General features: G+C 38.0%; 2 protein-coding genes across 4 annotated transcripts in view; one reads left to right on the forward strand and one right to left on the reverse strand.

Moving 5' to 3' along the window:
* Nucleotides 1-931: 931 nt before the first annotated feature.
* On the reverse strand, nt 932-14,988 carry maea (macrophage erythroblast attacher, E3 ubiquitin ligase). Of its 2 annotated transcripts, none has more exons than XM_059345483.1 (9): nt 14,877-14,988; nt 10,924-11,106; nt 9,475-9,678; nt 9,135-9,257; nt 8,432-8,508; nt 8,190-8,298; nt 5,508-5,641; nt 4,582-4,777; nt 932-3,337 (listed from the first exon to the last, which is right to left on the reverse strand). In XM_059345483.1, the coding sequence occupies exons 1-9, from the start codon at nt 14,943-14,945 to the stop codon at nt 3,242-3,244; spliced, it is 1,191 nt and encodes a 396-aa protein (XP_059201466.1). In that variant the 5' UTR covers nt 14,946-14,988; the 3' UTR covers nt 932-3,241. The 2 variants fall into 2 exon arrangements, with proteins under 2 accessions (XP_059201466.1, XP_059201464.1); XM_059345481.1 differs by lacking the exon at nt 14,877-14,988 and adding an exon at nt 13,809-13,828.
* Nucleotides 14,505-16,135, forward strand: part of LOC131981263 (C-terminal binding protein 1) — a 39,350-nt gene continuing 37,719 nt past the window's right edge. Inside the window, exon 1 of one of the 2 annotated variants that reach the window (XM_059345478.1) lies at nt 14,505-14,636. In XM_059345478.1, the coding sequence (XP_059201461.1) occupies nt 14,591-14,636 (46 nt within the window). In that variant the 5' untranslated portion in view covers nt 14,505-14,590. The remainder of the gene's footprint in view (nt 14,637-16,135) is intronic. The other variant, XM_059345479.1, reaches the window with a different exon arrangement.

Raw genomic sequence — 16,135 nt, forward strand, 5'->3', positions numbered from 1 at the left:
GACAATATAAAAAGACATTACTTGCTCTAAGTCTACTCTTATTCTCTTCAATCAATCAATCATTTGTTTTGATAATGAATCACTGGTTAACATTAACAAATATAATGATAACAAAATAGCTCACAATAGTTTAATCTAAGAGCTGATATCTAGCCATTTTAGATGGTTTCCTTGATAACCAAAAACATTATCAAGAAAACGATGGGAAATGTCTAGATATCAGCTCTTAAATGAATGTCTTATCAGCTATTTTTGTTGTTATCATTATATTGTCCAAACAAATGTACCTTTAGTTGTACCAGGCATTAAAATGAACATGACTGTATGTATACATTTTTTAACCAGTATGGATACCTTTACTTTTGCTACTGTGCTTAGGTTATATTTTTAATGCTGGACTTTTGACTTTTAGTGGAGTTTTTTTTTCATAATGTGGTTATTCTACTTTTAGATTTTTTTTACACCACTGGTAGCCTTGTGGCCTCTTGAAAACCTACATTTTCATGTTAAGAGTGCAATAAAAAAAACTGATTCATCATCTTTGGAGCAAATTGGCACATTGGTTTGAAATAGAAAGGTTAAAAATGTAAGTCCACAAAGTCAACTGTACTGCTAGATCTTTTCACTTTTGCCGAGAGTTCTTTTAACTTGCTCATGTATTCATCACATTGATGATCAACACTGCAGTATATTACCATCTGTAAACATGCTTTTCACAGCTAGACCAAAAAACACCCACACAGACTGCTGACCTTTATCAGATCATGGAGATGCAGTTTCAGGTGAAAGACGCAGCACTTGGCTGTATTTCCATGTCAACAAAACCTGCAGTGAATTGTTAATCTCGTCACACCTACAGGCGCTCATGCTAATGTTGGCTTTCAAGCCCACAGAGCAGAGTAGACATTGCAAATAATGAAACACTGAAATCAAAAGTTCACTGAAATCTTTATGAGGCATATTGCTCATGAAACAATCCCTTTATCTAGTCTACCAACACAAATACACAGGACAGTCTGTGTCTTTACAGATACAGTTCCCAAATCAGTTATGGACACAAATGAGGCAACTTTTGGTTTGTCAAGAAACAACAAATGGAAGAAATGATTGACCACAAGACTGATCATGTTCAACATGAAACTGCATTTTTTTTGGGTTGCTTAGTTGTGGGGTTAAGTCGTCACAAGTTACAGGTTATTTGTGCGTTAGTCGTCACTGAAGTCCAGCTTGTGTACATGTTGAAATCACAGGTCTCAAAGCAAAAAAAAAACAAATGGTTATGTCTAGGAGGACATGTGTGCAATGTATTTAAACTGCTATATGCCTGAAAACTTTCAAGGCCTGTGAACACAAATCCAGTCCGGCCATAAACTACAGTAGGTTTTAAAGTCAGAGGACGACCAAAAGTTTTCCGTGAAGTTTGCATGAAGAGGAAGGAATGTTTAACCAAGAGACAACTCAAGGTTTCAACCCAACTACTAATGCATAAAAAAAATAGGGGTGTCATGATTATCCAAATTCACAATTCGATAAGAATTTAGATTTTTAGGTCACAATTTAATTTAATTTAAATTTTGAATTTGCATTAATTCTACAGTCTTGATTGATAAAGATCAACAACATATCATGGTTTTATGTCCTAGGAAACTGCCTTTAACATTTTCCAAATATTGTATAAAAGGTGGGCATTAAGTGTGATATATTTCGATATTTTGGAATATATTACACTCAAGGCCATATCATCCAATTGTCAATTTGGGGTTTCTGCTTTTACTTTCACTAACTGCAATTGGAAGCTTTTTCCATTTGATTTTCAATTAAAATTGATCTTGTGAACCCCCTATTTTTAGATAAAGGCAGGTGTTAAGGAACTACGTTATGTTGAAACAGTCGGTTTCTCTTTAATGCTACGTAAACCCTGAAGAGTGTTGGTGCTTTATCACACGCAGAGCACAAGACTGAAAAGTATCAGCACATCCTTTCTCTTTATTATCTTTTCATTGTTGGAAAAATAGTTATGAAATCAAACTATTTGGGAAATGTTGACTTGACTTAAAAAAACATTGGGCTTCATCTTCAACAGAATAAATATAATTCAATTAACTGTACCACTTAAGCTGAAGAAAGAATAGGTTTTTATAGAAGTGAAAATGGCAAATCTCACACACAAAAAGGAAGACAATTTGATAAATAAAATTTAAAAAACACATCAAAGATGGTTGTCTTGAATATTGCGTAAATTTCCATTATTGTAGCAAATACACCAAAATGTAATTTTACCAAGTGTGTGAAACTAACTGTGTCCTCAGAAAAAGGAAGTTTTACGGTTATCTCGAGGATACTCTGAGCTATATCAGGTTTACAACACCCAAAAAAAGACTTGTTCGGTTCACACAGCAATTGTCGTAGAAGGTTAATCTTCGTTGTCGTTAATTGTCCCCAAAATCCCTGCATTTATACATGAGGATGATGAGTTCCTATCTAATATTTACATTTGAAAAAGGAGCCTGCTGCAGCCCAAATGAGGCTCCGGTTTCACAACCAAGGGGGGGATGAAATGCAAAAAGATAGGCAGTTTAAAGGAGGTATTCAACATAAACCCCCCTCCCCACCCCCCAAACAACCAGCCAAAAAACTAGAAGACAAAGGATGTCTACAGCATGCATCACGGGATGAGATGCTACCACATGACCAGAAGGCCGGCCATGTTTGTTTTGAAAAAGGCCCGTGTGTTAATCTGGTTAATGGAGCGAGTTAACACAGTCCTGACACATTATTTTAGTAACAAAGGAACACCACTAGTGAAAAGTCAAAGTAACCTCAACAAGTTTTTATTTGTTGTAATAAAATCAAATATCTACCTAGCAGTTTTTCAACACCCTCAGTTCTTTTCTGTAGTCTCTAAACTTCACAGCGAGGGCCTTTAAAATAATCACAATGTTGATAGTCCATGTGCTTGAATGGATCACATCAACCAACTTCTTGTTCTCAAGCCACATCTAAAACAGTCCCAAAGGAGAGGATCCCAGTTTCTGTGTGATAACATTGGAGGGGGAAGGGAACTTGAGCTGATCATGTATTATGAAGGGGAGTTTTTGGGAAATGTCGGGTGTGTCTGTGGGGGGAAGAAGGGCACTGGATCACAGCTCCAAAGGTGGCTCTCTGAGTAGGCCCGGTCACAGGTGATGGATGACGGCGCCGTATTCGATCATGTTAATACTCAGACGGGTTATCTGAGTGATCACATGATGTAGACTTTCTCAGCCTGAGAGAAGTTGAAGACTTCTTTGGTTCTGGGACACACCACTTTGTCATCTTGGCGGATAGACAGAAGTGACTGGAAGAGATAGTAGGCAGAGAATAATACATCAGACAGAAAACAAACATTTACAGTGATGTTGACAAGTTTTCAATGTATTAAGTGCTTGGAACCCACTCAAATAACAGCCTGTGATAGAGCTGGGCGATATGGACCAAAAGTCATATTCCGATACATTTAGGCTGAATATCGATATACAATATATATCCCGATATTTTTATTGCAAAATGAGAGCAAATGTTCAGTCAGAGTCAAATATGACAAGTCACAAGTTGTTTATTGAAAATGTTCATTTAAGTGAACATAAATACTGTATAACAGGAGTACCTTTTTTAAAAAATAAAATAAAGAGATCCATAAAGTGCACATTTAAATATAAAAATATCTTAAACAAAAATAGCCTATGAAATAAAATAGGCCAATCTTTTTTATGAAATAAATAAATTTACATGAGAAAAGAATAACGAACATTACAAAGGAACTAAATATGACAAACCCTAGTAAGGAAAGCATTTATAGAAAAGAAAGTATATCAATACATGCGATATGGTCTAATTCCATATCACATTTAAAAATATATTGATTTATATTTTATATCGATAGATTGTCCAGCCCTCGCCTGTGGGTCCCTGGGACGGATGGGCTGCGAATATTTTTTTTGTCAAATTGTAGTATTAAACCCGTGTTTGATGTTATATAGTAATAAGTTAGGGTTAATTTCCATTTTACTTAATATTATAGACACCTCAAAAAGCATTAACACTTGAACCAAGGTCACTCGCCAAAGAAGAGGATTGATTTGTATTTTCATGCATTTAACTTTCAAGATTAAATGTTTTTCACAAGCCACAGCTCTTTTCCCCTGGTGAATATGACTCAAGACAATCACTTTCAAAAGTATTTTTTATCAATTCCCCCAAATCTATAAAGAACATTTAAAAATCTGATTCAGTACATAAAATGTAAAATATGCTACTATTCAACATTTGAGCTATGTTTTTTTTTTTTTAAATCTTTCTGAGGGAAGGTTTTCTTTTTAGGTTTTCCTTTCACTTCTCAACACCATAGAGAAAAACAGAATCTCATCTTGCGCAAGATACATGCACAGATGCTAAGAAAATGGCAGTTTAATTTCTATGATTTCAACACGGAAAAAAATAAATGACTTATATTGCTTCCATACAACATTTAACATTGAAAGAAACAGCTTTAGCTCATAATCCCTGTATTTTTGGATGTAGGTCATCCTGCAGTGTACTCACATTGTAGCCGTAGACATATCCATTAGGCAGCATCATTGGTGGGTTGTTTTCATTCATGACCTCTCCAGAGATCTTACAGACTAGTCTGGAGTTGGCGCAATGGGCCATCGGAAGAGGCTGGGCCAACTTGTTGAGGGATTTACTGCAAACTGGGCAGTCTGGGTTCTTAGAGGTACCATCCTCCTTGTAGCACTGACTGGAACGGGCATGAAGGTTAAGGAAAATAAGTGATATCACTTCTCAATGGATTATGTAATTACTGGTCTCACAACTGAAAGCATCAGGGGAAAGCATAATCAACCAAGACATCACCACTACCTCCAACTCTGACTAACCCCTCATGTACAAAATGATGACTGTCTATCAAGTGCAAACCTACTGGATGTTATGCAAAATTACATTTATACTAGTGCAATAATTATTTATGTTCTACTGCAACAAAAAACTCTAATTCTAGGGCAGAATTCCATTGTTTTATTTCTAATTTGGGACATTTTTGCTGTTCAAGTTGTTTTTGTGGTACTTTACTTTGTTATTGCACTGAGGAGTAGTTTCTTTGTATTTTGTGCAATGAAAATACAGACGTTCTGTTTCATTTTTCTCAAAACTTATTAGGTAGCATTTCCACTTTTATTTAGACAGCAGGAGCAAAGAGAAGAGTAGAAAAATATATTAATGTTCAAGGCCTGGTTTGATAGACAAAGTAGCGACATACACATTCCACTCAGACACAAGAACACCTCCTGCATTTTGTTTTTGTTTATATCTTAGGTCAGTTTTCACCATTTACTTTTTTCACAATAAAAGATAAATCAACCAAACCTTAGAATGTCAGGCTGAGAAGATAAAATTTAAAAAAAAAGAGGTTACTTTATATTTGGATTCAGAATCAACTTATTCTTCGAAATAAAAGCATATAAGGATACGGTGTCTTGATGGCAGACAGTCCAGCCTGTAGGGTGATAGTGAAGACAGAATTGTTTCCCAGCTGGTGCAGTCTGTAGTTGTCATATCGGAACTGCTGGATCAGCATCTTCCAGCGAGCTGGATCCAAAAGATCCTGAAAGAACAAAAAAGAACCAGAGAAAGAGGAAAGTTTAACACTAGCCAGTAAAAAGACAGCCTTCAGACCCACTACTTTCTAATTTGAAGAATGCACAGATCTCTTCACCAACATGCCATTTTGTTTTCTACACAAACAATGTTTACTCCCAAAACATTACATACTATATTACGTTTACTGTGGCAACAAAAACCAGACTGCAGCCATGTAGCCCATGTACTGTAGCCAGGATGTTCTAATCCCAGGAGCAAATTATGACATGTACGTGCTATCGGTGTGTGTAGCCCTTGAGAGGTTGTTCCCCCCCGGAAACAACTGCATCAGGGTTGTGTCTGTTTTCAGACTCCACCAGAAACCAGATATAATATATTACAGTATCATGACAGAATAATGCAGATGACAATGTTTGAGAATAAGTATACCTGAGACGAGTAGGGCTGCCCCCTCTTACTCAAATAAGTTTTTTAAAATTAATTTTTCATGCTGATTGACTTATTTATGAAAAACTCATGAGCAAATCACTGGTAAACACAAGCTTTAATGTGGTGCTCTTGTATGATTCTTTGAGGAGAAACTTGAGTTTTACAAATCTGTGGATTTTTATCAACTAATTGCTTAGTCAACAAAATCATAAATACAAGTGTAAGTCAACTAACTGCATAGTTTTTTCACTACAAATACATCCTACAAATGTGATGTAAATGGAATTTCTAAATTAAATTGCATTTCAATCCTTTGTATTTGGCAGTAAGCTCTGATGGCAATATTATTATTGAGGCTGATCCTCAGGTGTGCTTCTGTCACACTGGTATCAGAAGCTAAGAAAAATGTTACATTAGTCACATTAGTTCAGTTATGTGACAAAAAACATAGCTCAAAAAGCCTTGCTGTTGTGATGCCATGGCACAACTCTGTTTATCAAAGGATTTTTAGTCGAGGTTTCTGAATATCAAAACTGCTACTGAAAGCAGCTACTAAAAGGACAAAGTAGCTCAAGAGACAACAGAGTTCATTTTTCAGAAGGCCACAGAGGCCCTCTAGTGGCTGTGTCGTTGCAATAACACATTTTCTGTCTGATCTCTTTAAAACTCCACACACTTTCAGTGCTGCATCCTTACATATAAAAAGTTGATGTAAGTTAATGATTCAGCCAGTCTGTACAGTCATTAAGTTCATCATGATTAGCACAGTATATAGACGCAGCAATATACAAAGGGATGCTTTCAATGTTTTTTAAAGTAGGGATGTGTAAGCTACTTATCTACATTCAATGTATTACCCGGCAGTGGATGTATTTTAGTCACCCATGATAATCACCATCAGTTAAACTACATTTAAAATATTTTCACCACTTTACCTTGCAGTTAGGACATCCATTTCCGTCAAGGATGCCATTATCTATGCTCTCAACCATCATCCGTTAACAAAAATTACCTCACAGAAGCCGCTAGTCAACCATTTCCTCGAATGATTCCTTTGTTTGTATTATTCTGACTGTTGTGTTTAAAGGGTTACTTCAGATTCACCAAAGTCACAAAATAACACCATTTAACTAACTGAACAAGGCAGCAGTAGACCAGCATCTAGCCTGGGTATACCCATACTGCCTTGCACGCTCGATTTCATTTCGAACCGCATCTCAGTCTGGAATCTAAGGCTGTTTCTTAGCCCTGTTTTAGGGATCCACTCACAGAACGGGGAGGGACGGCAAGACGATGACGTGTACTGCTCGACAGATGGAAGCTTGTAGTTTTGTAGTTTTCTTACGCAAAACTCTCTTTCGATTTCGCTGTAGACGGCGTTTTAAATAGTTTAGAGCGAAAGCTGATGTGGTGATCTCGCTACGAGCCGGGGGACAGCGGAGCTGCGGAGAAACCCACAGTAGCTTTTCTATTGCCCATAAAATCAGTGGATGTGTGTGGCTGAAGAACATGAGGGGGAAATAAGGTAAAAATAAATAATCTTGCAGAAAGCAAGAACTGGAGAAGCAAAGCAGCAAGCAACACTCTCTCACAGACTCACAGACACACACACACACAGCCGGTAGACTGTGAGCAGCCAGAGCCAGAACATGCTGCAGAAAAACGTTGCAGAAGCAGAATTGGGCGTTTTAGTCTCAAAGTAGAGATGGGCTAGTCTGGAGTCTCGTCCAGACTAATCTCATTTGTGATTAGTCTGGCGTTAGCCAGGCTAAGCATCTCCCGCGTTCTGTGAGGAAATATGACCTTTTTTTTCCAATAGGGTCTGGTTGCTTTGAGAAGAGAATAGATAACAGTTTCAGTTCTGCCTGCATGGTTATCCAAACTAGGGGCTTGCTGACTTGCTGATCTACTGTGGGTAATACACTTATAATGGATAAGTACCTCATACAAACCCACCAAGCTATTCATTTAATGATATGATGCGGACTGTATCCACTAAAAAGAACATAATCAGTGGGATCATGTCTCTCAGCTCTTCCATGAATGGCAATGTGTGAAGTTACTTTAAAAAAAAAATAATAATAAAAAAAAAACTAAATAAAACGGCATACTTCAGGTGTTACCTTGTATGGGGAGATATGTGTATCTGATGGGAAGGCCAACATGCCCATCACCTGCCGAACCTCATCCAGTTGTCCACCCTCCGCTTGGCTGAAATGCTTCCTTGCATGTCTGAAATACACAGAGACACACATGAAGAAGATCAATGGGTGATATTTTTAGTGGCTTCAATAATGGACAAAATAAGTTGCAGCTAGGTAAATAGTTTATGTGTACTGCCCAGATATATGCATGTTTCTATTACCTGACTGCATCCATGCGTTTGTTTTGTCTGATGAGCTCAATGAACTCCTGGATTCTCAGACTGAACTCAAGACAACTCTGCAAAAGAACCAGACAACAAGGTTACACAACTTAAGTGCTGCAGAATGCCCATCATTGAATATTTTCCCCATTTATGAACCTTGAGAGCAGACAGAAGGGAACTGATCTCTTTCATATAACTCCTGCAGTGCTAGTAGATAGTCGATATCTTTCAATATTTTATTCCCCAAATGGCTTTTTGGCACAGGAAAAAAAACAAATCTTACCACTTCAAAGCCTAAAAATATCACTTGGAACTAAAATGTACAAAGTCTAAGCATCCCAAACTTGTATCATATAAACCTTAGGTCATCTCCGCAGTACAAGGCTGACTCTCAAAGTAATAACGAACTGGGAAGCTTATTATGTTTTGGCGGAGGTCTGCGCTCTACTGAGTACTTTCTGGTTTAATATGATAATCTTAGGATTAACTCTGTAACTTGCTACAACTGCCAGAAGGGCAAACACCCAGGAAGAGTAATTCAATCTTAACAGGTCTGTTTCTGAGCACAAACAGCACTTCATTGTTCATTCTTGTTTAGAAAGTGAAGAAATATACAACATTCATGACCAATAAGCATTTGGCAATATACTTCAGCTTGCCTTACACCTATAAAAATGTAAAAATCTTGTAAATGAAATACCTTCATCTTGCGGAGGCGGGACTTATTGTCATGGCACCAGGCAAGGCAAGTGGCCGTTTCCTGCCTCTCCAGAGACTCCTCCACCTCCTTAGCAGTAAGGAACATCTCAATGTTGACCAGGTCCTAACAAGGATAGGGTGGATGTATTAACAGTGAAGAAGAGCAACAGAAATAATGTTAAGCACAATGGTAAGAAAAAGGCAAAAAATCTGGACTTCTTGGGGCAATTGGGTAGCCATGAATGTCAGTCAATTGAAAAATAGTATATGAATTCAAAGAACTCCTGCCTCTTCCGAATGACCTTGAGACAATGCAGGATCAATAACAGTTAAACAGTTACCTCTATACCGCTCTGTTTGGCCAGTTTGACAGCTGTGTTGTAGTAGCCGCAGCGCAGCAGATGCTCCACCATCATCCGGTCCATGCGTTTCTTCTTCCACAGGTTGACTGAGGCCGGCTGGTCACTGCTGTGCTCCTTCAAGTGTTCAATGCGCCGCTTGCACAGCTTGGCACTCTCATCCTCTGCTTGGATGGACTCTGCGGCCTGCAGGACATAGACGCACAAGAACAATTAAGATATTTGCTGCACACCATTTTATATTATTTGAAAATAAAAGTGCATTGCTTCTCTAGATAAATCTCATTTTTTTACCCCTCGAGTTGAGCTTCAGATTTTATTCTTGACTTTTGGACTACTTTTCTCTCCACCAGTCAGACCAGATTTGGCACAACATATTTGTTAAGAAAAAGGCACCCACGCTCCTTGCAAATCTGTGAAGTGTCTATGACCTCACCTACAACACAATGAATTCAGGGTTTTTCATGTCGTAAAGCAGCTGCTGGACAACATGTGGGCACAAATGAACACGAACTACAAAAGTGTGTTTTGATCACTTGATTTCAGACATTTTAAAAAAGGAACGATAGAAGAACCAGCCAGAAAGCAATCCCCTGCTAACAGACACAACTCGCCAAAGCCACATCATACAATTATAAAGAAACCACAGACACAATAAGGTGCTTTTGTTATCAGCAGCGAGTGATGTGGGTTTTACAGTTGGCTTTCACTGAAGGGAGACTGTGTTCGTAGATGAATTACTGCTGATGATGTAAGTATCAGGGTCAATACCAGTGCTTTTTTTTTTTTTAGAGACAGATTTAATATAGAAAATGGAGAATAGATTTGCTTTTTGTTACATATCCATCCAGCCAAGGCCAGATTTTGAAAATGAAGTGGTTACAATCGGAAAATGTGGCCTTTTAAGTGTATTATCAACAGAGTAAACACACTGACATGATTGTTGTGATAAACCTTCCACAAACATAGCTGCACTTGCCATGTTAAGCCACCTGTCTGATTATCTCTCTAATCACTGTGTTGTACTGTACATAAGAGAAGCCCTCTAAAAACAGAAATGGTAGAGGGAACACTTCTGTTGTAAAATTAGTCAACTAGTTAGAAGATAGAAAACATAGAACAAGCAGAAACACAGTGAGTAACAGGCAAAATACCTCTGATTAGGCATGGAGGGTACTTGGCTATAATGGGTCAAACGTGTCTTTCATCAAAAGCATTTTGTACCATAATCAAATGACCAACTCTGGAAGGAAATAATCCCACCAGGGATTGTATGTATATGTTTATACAGCAGATGATTTTATTTGTGTATCCAAATGGGTTTTACTGTACCACAAAATAAAATAAAATCATAAAACCACTGACTGAAAGATGATATAGACTAAATTGCCAGTCTGAAAGTGTTTGTAGGTTTACATCTGTATCCCTCACCTTCCTCTTCAGGGCGCTGAGTTTCTCCACCACACCATCCAGCAGTGACACCACAGAGTCGACCACTGGGAAGCTGCTCAGCGTCTTCTCTAGCTCCGCAACAACCATTGTCACGTGACTTGTCTCCCGGTCAATGTTCTTCTGAGCCGCCCTGAAACGTTTGTTCAGGGTCTCGTAGGGCACCTGCAACGACATCCGCATGGGCTATTTAGCTCTTTGTATCAGGTGTTTAGGTTAAGCAAGGGCAAAGAGCTAGCATATCACTCAGTACAATTTTACAAAGTGTCATTAGGGAACAAATGCATATCAAAATTACCTCTAGCTGATTATGGTTCATATTTAACAGCAGTAAAAGATTAAGATAGATAAGTGAAATGGATATTCTACAAAACAAAACTGTATTCAGCCACACTGAGTGTATATGTTACTCCGTAGATATCCAAGAAGTTTGCATAACCTGTAGGGCCTTAAGAGACTGTCACATCCTACATAGGAACACATTAATTATCAGTATTTATTTGGGAGTTTCCAAATGTGACCAGCGTTTGGAAAGATATAAATACAAACAGCAGTGTAGTCTATGATGCTCCATAAAGTTCCTTCAAGCACCCAATTTCATATTTTCGATAGATTTCTGCAGAAAAAAAAACCCTAAATGGAAACAATTTAAAAACAGGAAGCAAATAACGGTTACCTATATTTTCAAACTGCAACAATTCTGGCTTTCCTGCTACTGCCATCTTTCACCCATTATTATGCTCATAAGTATTTATATCTCTATTACATCTCTATTTTTGTACTTTACCAACTTAAATCATCATGATCCACTCAAACTCATTCCTAAAGTTTTTCTAAGTTATTCCATTACAATACATTATTTTACTATTTTCCTTGCATCAAAAACCCTGTTAAAATCTGATAGTGACATCTACTAAAACAGACAAACCTCATTTTGACCACACTGAGGGCAGCAGGAGATTTGTATTCAACAAAATCAAAACATGATTATCTATGATCAATCCAAACAGCACAGTGCTTTCGCTTTGTACTATAATATAAGATGCCTTTGATACGTGTGAACTAGATTTATTCGACCGTTGTGGTTCTTTCTCTGAGATTTTGCATTAAAAAAAACAACCAAGAGGAGTGCTTTGATCCATTACAAGGATTTTTCCTTTTAAGTTCGAGCCAAGTTAATTTCACAGGTCACTAACATTGGAGAAGAAAAGTATGCAAGCATGCCACAAAACAAGATACAATAAAGAATGTTGCTGCTCTGCTGGAATTATTATTATTATTATTATTATTACATTTTGCCAAATTATAGACCCTGTGCTTCTGATATTTAATTGTACCACAGAACAATTTTGTATGCACTAGTAAATATTCATCAGTGTCCTGTTGACAGGAACAGGGGGCCTATTCTGCTCAGGTATGTGTATGACCACTGTCTGAGAGGGAAAAGATGGAAAAAGCATTGTTGCCAGAATTTTTTTTTGCCACTGAAACATTCAACTGTTCAGTGTTTGTCCAGCAAATAAAGATTTTTAGTGACACACTTGGCCACAAATCAACAAATTACTTAGGGAGATCATGAAATGAGAATTTAGCAGCCAGATATAGTAGATGGTGATGATTACAGCAAGATGTAGCAAAAGACAAACCAGTTTATAAAATATGCATTAAATTCCCAGATTATGCAAACAAGCAAGGTTGAGCAGTATACTGTAGGAGAACTAAGGACAATGAAGATAATGTCAACTGCTTTGGTTATACTGCCTACTGAGGCAACTATAATTTAACATAATTTAACACATATAGTCAAGAAGGGGAAACAAAATCAATGCAAAAAATGTGATTTCCCAGTTATTATGTTCACTGGATAAGGCAAAATAAACATTCAAACCTAGACATTTTATCAGTAAACCGTTTCTCAAATGAATTTCCCAGGAAATGTACTAGCTCACTACATATACAGGTATAAGCTTGGACATACCATGTAAAATGAAACTCCAGCAAAGAGGTGAATATGATATTTTTTTCTCTGATGATACCCCTATGCATTTTGATTAAATGCAAATATTACCTCAGTGAGTCGGACTGGCTACTAGATCTAATGTATAACTCCTTTCCATACAACCTTGATTTACCTGACAGTTGACAAGTAAATCCATGATGAACACATTTGCAGACAGCCATTATAACAGCTAGGCTGACACTGTGTGAGAGGTTGTCTGTCATCATTTGTCGGGAGGCGGCTCATTGTGAGAAATCTACAAGCCTACTCCAAGCAGTGCACATAACTCGTTAGTGATAATCAGAATAAAGAAATTGCTTAAGCAATTTAAGCATGTCTTAATGATGATTTTGACTCACCTTGACTACAGACATTATCCTTAACGTGCAGCATTACAATGTAATTCCCTGTAATGGGCCTGTATTTTCAGCATTCAGGTTAACAGCCTACACATATGCAGGTAAATGAGTAAATATATAAGGGGTTATCATTTCCCTTTTTCTTGCTTATGTTGAAGTCTGATCTGACTAGAATATCTCAAAACATCCACAAGGATATAAAATTCAACGCATAGTATATTTTATTGCTAAAGCAAATTAGCAGATTATTTAGTGTGTGTGTCAGGCAACATTGTGATATTATCAATATAGCTCCAACACTGCTCTCCCCCAGCTGTAGACTCCCATTTGATACTCATTATATCCATCTCTCCTGTCTTAAAATGGTGCCCATCAACCTTACTGCAGCATCCAAGCAAAAGACAGACATACCCCTTAAACCAAAGCCATGCTTTTCTGAACACAGACATCGCCAACAACACGTTACATCTATCATGACAGCACCATGCTACACAAAACCTGCTACTCACAAAACGTGCTTTTATACGACGACGCCTGTCCTGCTCTGAAACGAGCTGAACCCTGGAGCAGCAAGGCTTTTTCCAGCCTCGTCTTCTTTTAGCTGTGGTGTCGCAGTAACGTTATGTGGGATGGAGGAACGGTGCGTGTGTGTGCGGCAGCGGCAGCAGGCTGTGATTTCTCTCGCTGGCCATTTTGAAGTGCAGAGAGAGGCAGCAGCAATATGATGACACTGCGCTAACTCGCAAGGCTGGTTCTTCGCCTGACAAGCCTAGTAGCGTTCACGGGCTCTCTCCCCCAGTGGTTTCAACCCATCCATCTCCCCAGCCAGCTACAATTTGCATGCTCGACGTTACGTTATCTGGTAGGCTATTCATCTTTAGCGACGATAAAAAGGTGGCTGCTGTTGGGTTTACCACAGCGAAGCAGGCCAATAACGCATGGAAGCCGTTTATTAGACGGCATGCCTGGTTGTTAAATGGCAGAACATCCACGTTATTGCATGTACTGTCAGTGGTGATGGTTAATATGACATTTTAATCAACATATACCTGAATTACACTACCAAACGGTTACAGGTTAGCACAACCGTTCATTTTCACGACCGTTAAAATCGTTCATTTTCAAATATATTAACCACACAGCTATCGAATGTTAAACCCACTAACGGCCACTAACGGAAACTAAGCAGCCTTAACTGACATGTCAAAGGACCGTTTTGTGTTTAAAAAACAAAACAGCAAGCTTACACTGAAGCTAACAGCTCTGAGGCCCTCGACACATTGCGTTTATAATGAAAGTTAATTCAGACAGCAGGCCGCCAGCTAACTTGCCACCAGGTATTGTTATTTATCGATCTAATGATCTTTGCTGCCGCTTTTCAAACAGAGCTAGTTATTGGAGGCTGCTACCTGGCTAAGCTAGCCAAGCTAACGTTAGCCTCCCTGTCAAGTTCGCTGCTCTCGCTTTCAAACGGGCTAATAACCCCTATTTTACACATAACACCAAAAACATCATGTATTTAGGACGTCCTAGAATCGCCAGACTAATGATTTATGGCTGTTTCGGTTTTTGTTTACCTTCAGGGTGGGGTATTCTTGGACTTTGAGAGCCATGGACAGTTGAGATGCTGTCTCTTGCACCGCCATCTTGGTTTTGTGGTTTTCTTGTGGTTGTTTGTGTTTTTTTTTTCTCTCAGCTCAGAATGGCCTCAGTGCTCACTACCGCCATCTGCTGACACGGTGTCAGCACTGACTCTGTGTCAGGGTGTGTGGGGGAGTTTTGTTGGAGATGCCGTGTGTTATTCACATTTAGTCAATTTGACACTGCTGAAGAAAAACAATATCCAGCAGTGTAAAGTAATGAGGTAGCCTACATTTACTCAACTCCTGTACTAAAGTACAAATTAGATGTATTTGTACTTAAATCTATCTGTCTGTCTGTCTGTCTGTCTATCATCTATGAACTAATTAGTTTATAGTAGAGGTGGGGGAATAATCGATACAGCATTGTATGGCAATATTTTGTGTGGAAATATTATATCGATTCATGACCGCCAAGTATGGATATTTCGCATTCCGATGGCCCGGCAGTATTTTTGCAGTTTTTTAATCTATAGTACCGTGTGTCAGGAAGTTGTTGAAATAATGCTGCAAGTTCAGCTTTTTAATGTTTCATTCAAAAAAATTGAGAGCAGTAAAGCTTGCAGTTTTTGAAAGTTTGATAAAAATGCTGCAGTTGTTGTCGTCCATACATGTTTGATATCAGTTGAGTTCAGTTTGACTGAATACTTTGTTGGTCAATCTGTGGGTTTGACTCTCATTGTGGACAAATAAAAAGACTGAAGTGAGATGAGCAGACTGAGAATTTTTGTCTTATTTGAAGAAACAATTATTGATTGAATTTAATTTTGTGAACACAAAATGCAGTTGAACAGTCTCTATCGCAATACTCAACATATCGCAAAATGGTTAAAATTGCAATAATATGGTATCGTGACCCAAATATCGGGATAAAATCGTATAGTGGGGACTCTGGTGATTCACACCTCTAGATTATAGATACAATCAGTGATACAGGCTTCCAGGATTTAATTAGGTTAGACTCAAACAATCTCTTGTGAATCAGTCAATCTTAAAACAAAATATGGAGTTTAATCCCAGATCAAATTTACGTTGAAAGGGTCTTAAACATATTGTCATCAGTGACTGTAATGTTGTGGTGAATGTTTGTCTATGTGGATGTTGCAAATAGAGCTGCTGTGATGCAAGAAAAACAGACTAAATCTGACAATAATGTATCATCATCCTAAACAATTAAAATTAAATCCACCGTTAGC

This window comes from Centropristis striata, chromosome 12 (genome assembly GCF_030273125.1).
Source record: "Centropristis striata isolate RG_2023a ecotype Rhode Island chromosome 12, C.striata_1.0, whole genome shotgun sequence".
Classification (NCBI taxonomy): Eukaryota; Metazoa; Chordata; class Actinopteri; order Perciformes; family Serranidae; genus Centropristis; species Centropristis striata.

Excerpts from the sequence above, each read along its gene's own strand:
- maea (XM_059345483.1), bottom strand. The coding sequence starts at position 14,945 with ATGGCGGTGCAAGAGACAGCATCTCAACTGTCCATGGCTCTCAAAGTC. Across the intron at positions 9,679-10,923 it reads TCAGCGCCCTGAAGAGGAAG|GCCGCAGAGTCCATCCAAGC; the intron begins GTGAGGGATACA and ends TATGTCCTGCAG. Across the intron at positions 9,258-9,474 it reads CCAAACAGAGCGGTATAGAG|GACCTGGTCAACATTGAGAT; the intron begins GTAACTGTTTAA and ends TATCCTTGTTAG.